This window comes from Diabrotica undecimpunctata, chromosome 1, assembly GCF_040954645.1.
Source record: "Diabrotica undecimpunctata isolate CICGRU chromosome 1, icDiaUnde3, whole genome shotgun sequence".
Taxonomy (NCBI): Eukaryota; Metazoa; Arthropoda; class Insecta; order Coleoptera; family Chrysomelidae; genus Diabrotica; species Diabrotica undecimpunctata.
In genome coordinates this window covers 199,718,144-199,730,002 of record NC_092803.1, presented here as the reverse complement: position 1 = coordinate 199,730,002, position 11,859 = coordinate 199,718,144, and the positions used below count along the sequence as shown (strand labels likewise).

General features: G+C 31.5%; 1 protein-coding gene across 1 annotated transcript; it reads right to left on the bottom strand.

The window, feature by feature from the left end:
* Nucleotides 1-2,736: 2,736 nt before the first annotated feature.
* Nucleotides 2,737-11,632, bottom strand: Ykt6 (YKT6 v-SNARE homolog). Its single transcript, XM_072520985.1, has 3 exons — nucleotides 11,192-11,632; nucleotides 10,862-11,133; nucleotides 2,737-5,880 (listed from the first exon to the last, which is right to left on the bottom strand). Exons 1-3 carry the CDS (start codon nucleotides 11,379-11,381, stop codon nucleotides 5,743-5,745), a joined length of 600 nt encoding a protein of 199 aa, XP_072377086.1. The 5' UTR covers nucleotides 11,382-11,632; the 3' UTR covers nucleotides 2,737-5,742.
* Between the last annotated feature and the right edge of the window lie 227 nt (nucleotides 11,633-11,859).

Here is an 11,859-nt window from a genome sequence, read left to right as displayed (position 1 = left end):
CATATCTTCATAGCCGAAGAGAGTTTAGGGGAAGAATTAAATAGTAAACAACGGCAGTCCGCTATAGAAAGAAATACATGCAATATAATTTGTCTCAATAAAAAATATATTGAATATGTTCTGTTCTTTCTTCGAAAATAAATGTTTTATGTTTTATAATGCAAAACATTTTATTCCCGAGGGCCCTTATCATCAATCCCCATGCCCCACCAAGGCTTACTCCGGCGCTGTTTTAGCTGAAATATGTTCGTTAAAATTCCTTCAATTTATTTGCATCGCATCTTTCTCAAAAAAGATACAATTCATAAAAAAAAATGTTCCGCTAATCTTGTGGAATCCTATCCGTTGATAAGGAAGAGTACAGATCAAAATGAATTTTGTTGACCAAGTAATACAAAACTTAGTTGGTAATTCACCAATAATACTTATTTTATTCCGTTCATCAATTATCTAGGGCACACATAAAATGACTAACAACTGTATTATCTAATCTGGTAATTAAAAACAAGACCCACGCTCACATACTCTTATCTCCAAGTTACGCAAATAAAGGAAACTTAATTAATTATACATGTTGACTTGACCTTTTAAAATTCAGATTTGACAGATAATTTTTACGTTACTTGATAATTTACATCAAATATAAAATAATATTCATGATGTCACTTACAAAATATTCTCAACAATCAGAAAAGCAGACTGGAAATTTATATAGACAATTTGGATTATGCCAGAAAAGATAAACTGATAACATTTTCAAGCTAAAACAAAATTTTGTAGAATGGTGTGATATTCTGAAATATATTCTTTCATTTGTTCTGATAATTGGTACTCTTACATATTTAAAAGTTTCTACTTCTTCAAAGATTTATCTTTTTCTTATTGTGACATCTCCCGGCGGGGGTTAGCAATCATTACAGCTACTCCAACCTGCTCACGGAGGCTTGTTAACGATGACATTCTTCTTCTCGATCTCTTTTCCTCTATTTCATCCTGTATGACCAGCTGATGTAGAGCAGCTCTAATTTTTTCTTATAGATAGAGTTCAAGAGTCTTAGATCTTGCATCGGTGGGATGATATCCTTGCCAGTGAATGCAATACTGGCAGAATGTAATGAATTTCCTTTGGATTTACACCGTCAGTTATTATCGCAAAAGTATTTGTTAAAACTAAAAGACCGGGAGTCAAACATGATCAACACACTAAGTCATATTGTGAAAGAAGACTTAATAAATCAGTATTGGGAACTAAAAAATTCTTCCCCGTTCGCACAAGCATTTATTGAGACCAACGGAGTTCAAAATTTTTTTGGTAGTAACCAATTACAATACATATACACAATACCTTTTAAATGTTTAATAAAAACACACAGAATTATAATTCTCAAGTATACTGAATCTCATCAAATAAATCATATCCTCCTAAAATCCATTCTAGATGATTTGTGTAACAAAATTCTAATATTTACAGATGGATCTAAGAAGAAGGGAGGTGTTGGTTGTGGTGTATTTATCCAAAATACAAACCAATTATTGATATATAAATTACCATCTGTTTGTAGCATTTATACTGCCGAGCATTTTGTAATTATGAAAGGTGTTATCTGGTTAACATCCAATTCCATACTCGAAGGAGTAATATTAACAGATTCTAAATCTGTATTAGACTCTATAAAAAATACAAAATTTGAAGGAATGAAGTGTCCTATGTTATGTTGTTTAAAAAACATGATTGCAAATTTAAATATAACATTGATTTGGGTGAAAGGCCATGTAAGTATACCAGGGAATGAAAAAGCTGGTACTCTAGCTAAGAAAGCAGTACAAAATGGAGTCTTTTGCAATATTTATGCAGTAAAGGATATATTTAACTCAATAAAAAATGAAATAAGGCTGAAATGGGAACAGCAATGGGAGAATATTGTTAAAAACTCGCAAAATACGTATTGCCAGATATACCTCTCCCACCCCAATCCATATTCAATTACTCGACTACCAAATTCTTCTCGGCAAGTGTATTTCGCCTAAAAACGAATCATGGTGGATTCCCGTCGCATTTATTTAAGCTTGGCATATTACCGGCACCATCCTGCAGTTGTGATGTAAGTTCTTACAGAGATCTTAACCATATTTTCTTTGGATGTAACAAATATTTAGAAAAATCTAATAAATTAATTCAAACTCTTATGGAAATGAAATATTTGCGTTAAGTCTATCACACATTTTGTCAACTAAGGTCAGTCAGGCGGCGTCCTGGAATATTCCAGATCCAATCTATAAAGATGAAAAATAAGTATAGTTTTTTATATACCTTTTGGGGGAATTTTCATAGAAATACTTCCAAAGTGTGGCTCATGAGACAAATTTGTATTCAGAGCAGCTTCTGCCATTCTTTTTTATGAGTGTAATAAATACCCCCTTTAAGCCATTCATCTGGGATGATTCCTGTCTGATATATATAGTAGTAAAGAAGTTGCATACTATCCGATAGTTGTCTCCATCAATTAATTTTACAAATACTGGTTTACATTTTTCTGGTAGGACCAATATAAGTTTTACATCCTTGTCTGTTATAAGTCATGGTTGTTTTTTTCTGACATCGGTAAATTCTTTGACTTTTTTTATCTCCATTTCCTCGATTTCCGAACCATATAATTTTCTGTTGCCTCTTTTTGTGTTATTGTTTTTCTCTTGTGCCGCCTGCAGGAACAAATTTTGATTCAATACTCAACAAAATATACTTCAAACAATATTTATTTTACACAATTCCTTATACATTTTAAAAAATAATATAATACATAGATATTTACCATCTGAGCAGCAGTCAAATTAACGCAAGTAGAAAAATCTCTTTATAGTTTACATTTATTACTTAATAATAGTTTTTTATGTATCAGATTCAGTACATTTTTATCGACTTAAGTTTTCCTAGAAATTCCGTTAATGACAAGATTACGCATTACACAAATATCTACTATTGTTTATATTGTTTTATATTTCTAAATGTAAAGCGTCGCTATTAAAAAAGCCACTAACTACTTAACATTGAAAAGAACCTGCACCTGCTCCCAAATAATGTATTTTCATCAAGCATTGTTACTCTATAACCTATAATTCTAGGAAGAAGGATTCTAGCGCGGCGCTTCAGTCAATATGGGATATTTGATGTTCAATCTTCAATTACCTCAATGCTGAAACGCGTTCAAATTGTTATAAGAGCCTGATTTTCTTCATTTGTTTTTATATTTTCGACTAACGCCTGTTATAATGATATTTTTTCGTATAAATTGAATTTCTTGTTTATAGTTGATGTTTTTTCTTACATTTATCATATAATATGATATCTAAAAACTGGCATCTTCAATTTTTTTATTCTTCGCTAAAAATATAGGTGTGGATGGATTGTTTTACACGTGAGTGTATATAAATGTACAGAAGCTGTCCTCTGGTTCTCAATGTTTATTTTTCTAATAGTTTCGTTAAAGGGCAACGGAAGTTGTAGGAAAATTTCAATGGAATCAGCACGACTACAAAAACTAACAATGACTATTGTGACTAATTATAAGGGTTAAGGACGAATTAGTAAGTAGATTATACTCTATTATTTATACAGGAGATATAGAAAGTCATAAAAATGGAATGCGCTGAATAACAACACACCTAAATGAATAGATCATACACTCGGGCCAACCACGATATACGGAACTGTCGGTATGCTCATGCGCATGCAGCCGCTATGGGAAGATGGGAAGCTTGATTCTAGGTTATCAAATATAGGAAAAAATTTGTTTTTATAATTATTTACATTGTGTGTTTTGAGATGTACACAGCGGTTTGAAATTATAGATTTATTCGACATTTGGGAAGAAATATTAATACTCTTTAATTGTTTCTCGAGAACTATTTAGTATATTACTATTAGCCACAGCACATTCCGGCATTTTACTCTCGATTTATCAATAGCCTGCCAATTTACTGGATTTTTAAACCCATTAAAGCAAAATAGCAGTTTATAAACACAATTAACACGAAATTCTTCAAAAAAGAATTTATATAATTGAAACACAACGCATAAATGGGCCATCATAATATATTCAAACGGAAGGCTGAGAATTTATGGTTCCCGAGTGACGTAGATACGTGGCTTGATACGAATTTAAGAATAAAATTGGGCATGTCATTAGTTCTCTATATCGCGATCGCAATCGACTAACGCTCTATGATAATGAAAAGAGAAAATATTGTTAAAATAATAAAAGATATTTTCTTGGGACTGAGGAAGATAAGCAAAGATTCTTCTTCTAAATTAACAATTTGAAATGAAGGCACTAAAAATGTAATTCACTTTATAACCGCTTCCTAAATGTGATTCTTATCGCCCTAATTTGCCGAATTTTTCTTTTTACCTTCCTATCACCGCGATCGTCGTCGCTCTGGTTTGCGCCTGGTATATGTAGGACAAAACAAAAAATTAAACAAATGATAAAACAGTGAGCTACTCAATGATATAACATAAAACTAAGAAAAAATGCAAAAATTTGCCATATACGAGACATGATCCCTTTGGTGCACCCCTGACGTACTTTTAGAAACAGTCGGTAGTCTACGGGGGCCAAATCTGCAGAACATGGCGGATGCTCTACTAATTAGAAGCCTACTTGAGCGACTGTAGTTGCAATTGAAGGACTGAGTGGAGTGAGTTATCCTGATAACGTTTTGCGTAACTTCACCTACGTTTTTCTTCTATAGCGTCAAGTAATTCTGAAATTAATTTGACATCTTCTTTTTTCTAAAGTGCTACACCAAATTTTCAGCGTACACAGCTCTTATATGTGCATATAAATTGATAACGCCATGTAATTATGGATCCAGTTGCAACTGGATTGGGAATTTGCAACCAGTTAGAATCCCAAAATGCGGTTAGCATGACGTTCCCTGCTAAAGACTGCATATTGAATTCTTTCAGGTATGTAACCATCGATGTGTACACTCCAATCATAGTAGTGATGGATCCAAAACTCATGAATTGTTACTAATTATGCAAGAAAATGCTCTTGATCTTTTCCATAATGCGTTAAAAGACAATTGCACATGCCTTTTCGACTTGGCTTGTGTGCACTTCATGGGACCCATCTTGTACTTTTTTTTTTCAAGGATAGTGGACACACTCATTGCATGTTCGTTTGTATACGACTGTCTGTTTTATTTGAATATATAACATTACATGAGACATAACGTTTCCCTATGTTATATGATACTGCCTATTCCTCTAACGTATCCTCCAAATTTCGCGTTGGAATCATCATTTCAAGAGCAAGTATTTAATCATCGCTCGTTACTCAACATTACCTCTTTTATCGTGAGTGTATATACAACAGGTTACAATGCGACGTGAAGATAAATAAGTGTTTTAATCTAGAAATTGGTGAGGGACAGAGCAGAGGGATCAATTCTCGTAGGTGGGCTACATAAAACTATAAAATCTTCGTTTTTTGGCAGTTTCAATTACGTAAAATAGGACGAGAAGTACACATTATATTACCGAATCTGATACCTACTAGACACGATAAAAACTTACCAAGATAAAAACAGATATATTTCACCCTGTTCTAGATCATTCCATAAACATATATTTCCACAACTATAAGCTCTTTTGCAGATATTACACCATAACAATATATCACTTTTAAAAATAAATACAAATGTTACATTTAATTATTTGGAATGAGTATATGCGCCTATCTATGTAAAATTACAACAACTATTCGTTTTTCTCGCTGTCTTGTAGAATGCCTTGGACTGTATGCTTAAACCTTCCGACTTGCTCACCAAGTCATCTAGTTTCTCGCCTCGTTCCAAAACTGCTTGTATGGTATTATGCTGCAAAAAATAGAGTAAAGAGATATACAGTGCGCGCCTAAAGTATGGAAACATAAAGATATCTGTGACACCCCGTATGATATAGTAATAAAATGTTGGTTATGTATACTAGATGGACCAGAGATTTAAAATTTATATTTTCTACATTGGCAAATGTACAGTTTTTGAGATATAACATAATATAATGACATGGATGTTCTACAAACACTATTAGTGGACATTAAAGAAAATAAAAACTGATAATCACCACATTAGGTATTTAAAAATGGTCAACTTTTCCATATCAGTTGTTTAAAAAATCTCTAGTTTTTCAAAAAACTACTTATACATAACAGTAGAAAAATGTAGTCAAAATAAAAACAAAGGAATGTTTGAAGAAGATTAAATACAGATTAAAATATGACAAATCACAATAGATAAAATAAAACTACAAAATATTTTGAAATAATTAAGGTAATACCAGATATGGCCAAGTTTTAAGTAATATCAGACATAAGTACAATATGTTTTACAACTTTAAACTAAGCTGCAGTAGTAGAAACTTACAGTAAAATATAAAAATAGCATATAAATCATAAATAGACAGCACATATTATAATAATTACTACTAGATTAGCATTGTCACCCAGAAAGGCATTATGGAAGAATTTTAAACAAACTAGTATGGAATCTGATCCAATAAAAAATAAAAGAAGGATAATGTAGATTCAGTTTATCCAAAAAACAATTGTTATAAATAATATGGTCCAGTCTATCCAGTCAGGATAGATATCGAAATAGCTTAGGTTGTTTCAGTGATTCAGACCATAGTTTTTTGTGGAAATCTTTCAGAAAGATTCTTAAAAATGAAAAAATTATAAAATGTAAACAAAGAAAACAGATTTTTAAAGCCCACTTAAAAAATTGCCCAAACTTATCTACTTAACCTAATCCAATTTTTGAAAATGTGTTTGAAGCCTCATTTACTGTTTTATGCACAGAAAAATCAATGATTTATATAACAAAGAATTTTCTACACAGGAAAGTCTTGAAAATATTCTAATTTTCCAGACAGAGCTAAATTGAAAAATTATTATATGAAAGACAGAAAGAAGCTTACACATTTTTCTTTACGCTATTGTTTTGTAAATACCTTCCAAATTGTAATTTTAAAGAGTTGTCCATAAGTAAATTATCAAAACATAACATCATATTCTTTTCGTAGATATATTTTCCGGGATATTCAGAAAAAAGGGTTAAAAAATATAGGTCTGTAATACAGATTTTTCATTCTAAAGTGTTTCCTGAATTTTCCACAACTTTTTCAGTTGGAGCATATTCAAATTTTAGTTCTAAAGATGTGATAAATGTGGCTAAAGAGACATATACATGCGGTTGATTTAGGGCGTTGATATTCTTGCACAAAAACTTTGTAATCCAGGAAGATAAAAGGAAAAAGGAGATGGTACAACCACAAGAATTTTTAAAGCAATAATATCAATTATCTTTCCTTAGCAAAAGTACAAAAGAAATGTATAACACATACTGTATTAACTTAGTATCCACAACGTACAATTAAAGCAACATAAATGAGTTTCCTGTGACAAATACAAACAAAAATATAATAGACAATATAAATGAGAGAATTGCAAAAAAATAAACAAAGCACCAACATGCAAGAAAGAATATACGATGCGTGGTATGTGTCACAATTATTTGGATAAATTTAGAATACTCAATACAATATATTAAATTTGTAGAAAGACAGCCACTGCCATGGCATCTTCAATGACAACTAGAGCATTCCTAAGTCATAACCCTACAAATTCAGAGAACAAGAATAGTTTGTTCACAACAAATATATAGGAACAGGAAGCACATAAACCTGACAGCAACTCTGCAGGCCATGGACCAGAAAATTCCCAACATCCCCAACTTAATTGGAAATAAAACCTTAACTGTAAAAGGTTAATCAAAAATAAACATTCTAGATTCTAGCACTCTTTCCAGTAATGCATACTCTACGCTGCATTAAATTATCTGAATTGGAGATAATATTGTAGCATTTGAAAATTCTTTGGATATGTATTGAAATCCTTTCATACAAGTTAAAACACCGAATCTTTCAACTTCCTTTTATTTGTGTCGCTAGAGTTAATGTAAACCATTTTATAGTTTGTTTATATTTCACAAGATGAGTATTTTGTCGGTATTCTTTGATTGAAACCTCTTTTAGGATATTTTGCGTTCCCGTTACTGTTGTAAGTGTTTTGTTTATACCAAGATTGTGCGAATGAATTTTAAAAGTAATTGTTCACTCTCGCTAAGGCCGGCCGCTGTTAAAGGCGTGTTTAGTTTTATTGAAGTCCGAATTTATTTTCAAATTCATAATCTTTTCGTTTTCCTTTTTTTTGTCATGGAAATATAATATAAAGTGACAGTAGCAGTTAAATGTGTAGTATTGAGCAGTCAATAGTTACAGTTTAAGTGAGGTTCCAGAAGGTGAGAAACAAGAATCATTGTTTCCATCCTCGTTTTGTTTGTCCCTGGTTGTCATCCCAGGCTTTTTGGAAGTTTGGAGATGAATTTGTTCCCGTTCAGAGATTTCCAATCCAGTTTCAACCCTCAAAAACTTTAGTCCTTTTTTTTTTGGTGAAATCAGGTAACTTTTTTTGTGTTAAATTTTAAAGTCAAGATGGACATTTTTTTAAAAAATAATAATTGATTTCATTATTTAAAACGATAATTTTTATTTGTAATAATTTTTTATTTGCCACAGTTTATAGCTCAGTAACATTTGTAAGTTTTGCAGCAATAGATTTTGTAAACGAATAAGACATAATTATGTAAGTTTTTTCTTCTTTATTTATTTTGGTATGAATCTCTGTAACTAATAATGTAATTTTTTGTGAGATCTGTATTTTTGTAACTGTTTGTGGTGACACAACAATAAATGTTTGATTTATTTCTCTAAATCATTTTTGTCTTTTTATTTTAGAAAAGTCTCCTAACCATTTTTGTATTTCTAATAATTATTTCAATAGTTTCAATTGCTAGAGGTCTTTCTTGTTGTTTTTATTTGCCCATTTGTCCAGGAGAGTCATGTCAGCACCACTTTGTTTCATTTTTGTAGTTGCCCCAATCCAACCCCATTGCCATTCACTTATCCAAGACCCAGCTCTCCAAACAAACCCTGAGTGCCGTTCGCACAGTTTCGTTTATTTTGCTTCCCCTCTCTCTGTCCCAATAGTTTTTGTCCCCAATTTTCAATTCCCATAATTATACCCTATGTGGTAGACAAAATATTACATAACAATATTATTAAAATTAAAGCAAGTAAGGATTGCTAAGTCGTTATTGGCAACACATCACCAGAAACCAAACAGAATAGTGTTGAATGAAAATGAAGAATTGCTAAGTGAAGTACCATCCATGTTACATATATTGGAAATATAAATACAGAAGTGACAACATTTTCAGTCTTCAGGTATGTTAACTGTTTTCTAGCAAGTTTATAAACAACATATTAGGACATTGTTATACATTTTCATTTAGTTAGTTTCAACTGAGTTGTACCTTTACTTCAATGACAATAAATTGAAGTGGATGAATAAGGTATGTAACAAAATCATATATATATTTAGGGATTCTACAGTATTCACTGCCTTCCCTCGCTCAACCGTTTCCATCTCTCTCTGTTGTTCCATTCTCCATCGTTTAGTCCTCTCTTACTCATGGCGTCGTCTACTTCGTTCTTCCAGGATTTTCGGGGTCGTCCTCTTTTCCTCCTTCCTATGGGGCTCAATTCGGTTATTCTCTTTATCCATCTGCTGTCGCTAGCTCTTCTTATATGTCCATACCACTTTAGTCTTTTTTGTTCTATATATGTTAGTATGTCTGTTTCTATTGATGTTCTTTGCTTTATTTCGTCATTACTTCTCCTATCCATTCTTGTTACTCTGCAGCATCTTCGCAGGCATTCCATCTCTGTTGCTATTATCTTACTGCTGTTTTTCTTGTTTATGATCAAATTTTCGGCCCCATATGTCATAATACTTCGCACTAATGTTTTATAAATCTAACAAAATCAAATTTTGCAAATATAAACTCTTAAGTCTACTACTTTGTTTATATACACATATCATATTTGCTTTCTAGCTAATATAATTACTGTTGATTTTTTGAGATTTCTCCTTTAATCACATTGATATGTGATGATACCTTTTTAATATTTTAATTATCGGAGAGTATATTAGAGAGGATGTTACATACCCCTTCCTTGAAGTTATAGAATTATTTTGTAACATACTTCATTCTTTCATTTTACTTCAATAATATGTAACTTGCCCCCTTTATCAATTTGCTAACACCATTTGAAGAGCATCTGGGAGAGCTAGTGTCAGTGTCATGCTTAGTTTAACACATACCACCTTGACCCATGACGAAAACTCAAAGCAAAAAAAATGTTATATATCATCTTCATCCACTTAGCCCTTCAATTATTGCTTTCTGTAAGACAGTGAATGAACTAGGATGTATCTAATATACAACACTTTTGATTTAAAAACTCTTGATGACAGCAATGTTTGATTTGCAATCTGTTCACTGTGCTAGATCCCATAATCCACTAATGTTCCTAATCCTAATTAGATTTTGGATATTGTTTTATGTAAACTACAATCCTACATACCAAATGTGGACATTTTAAGACTTGAAAACCACATACAACATATTCTATTAGGTTAGTTAAATATAAAACTTTTTATTATAATAAATAAAATCTGTACCAAATACAGTTATAATTAAATACCATAAACAAATAAACAATACCAAAGTATAGATAAATTTCAGACAAATGCAATATTTTGTTATCTTGCTTCAGTTCTGAATATATTTAGTAATCAATATTGCTAATATTGCAAAAGATAATACATTTTTTAACTAAATAATATATTCTGAAATATTTAGCTCCTAATATTTTATCTACATTAATAATTCTTACCAAAATAATTTTCGTTTCATCAAGATCTTCTTGAATTTTAGTCATAGCATCTGCTTCTCTAGGATTTTGATATTTTGCTAAGTAGGTATTTAATTGTGGAAATGCTACATCTCTCTCCTCAAGGTTGGGCCAGTTAGCTGCGGGAATTCTAGCAGCAAATTCGTCTAGTACTTTTGTTATTAGTGTATGAGAAACCCTTGATGGGTACTCATGATCAGTTATCATAACACCAGCTAAGTTGTCAGCTCTTACATATACATGACACAAATATTCTAAAAGAAAATACTAATTACCAATAATTTTACTACAAAATATATAGTGAAATCGAACCTCCTTCTTTAACACTCTGTCTTGAAGCTGGTATTGTTCTTTCCACTATGGTTTTGCAAAAGAATGACATAAACTCCTGAATTGACCCTCTTTGGAAAAAGCTGAAGCTTTGAAGCTCGAAACCAGATTTTAACCAGGTCGCAGTTGTTGGTCCTTTATATAAAACACTAAGACAATATATTTTCACCATTGTTTATTAATGTTTTTTTGACTATTCCCAGAATACTATCAGATCATAACATAACCTTTCAATATGGTACACCTAAAGTACACTTTCGCAAAAACATAAGATGTATAATTAACAAAGTATTCAATATCGTAAAAATAAGTAGGAACCACTTTCACTAAATATCTAATACATAAAAAATTATGTCAAAACTAACACTGACAAATAATTTAATCTTCGAACTTTCAACTTCAATTCTCCCCACTTGCCCCACCTCGCACGTCATCACTTCTTCTTTTTTTCACAACTGAACTACTTATATTGAAATCTACAATTATTTGTAGGTAAAGATTTTAGGTATATATTTACCTAGGTAATATTAGGAAAAGCACTCAAATGTATCATAACATCCAATTCATTTCTTGACTGGAAGAAGTTAGCAGTTAATACATAATTTAACTATCTCAGATCTGATCTCAGACTGTCAGTCAGACCACTTCCA

Coding starts and splice junctions, on each gene's coding strand:
- Ykt6 (XM_072520985.1), bottom strand. CDS start 11,381: ATGGTGAAAATATATTGTCTTAGTGTTTTATATAAAGGACCAACAACT. Junction 11,134..11,191: donor ACAGAGTGTTAAAGAAGGAG/GTTCGATTTCAC, acceptor ATTTTCTTTTAG/AATATTTGTGTCATGTATAT. Junction 5,881..10,861: donor ATGAAACGAAAATTATTTTG/GTAAGAATTATT, acceptor TATTTTTTGCAG/CATAATACCATACAAGCAGT.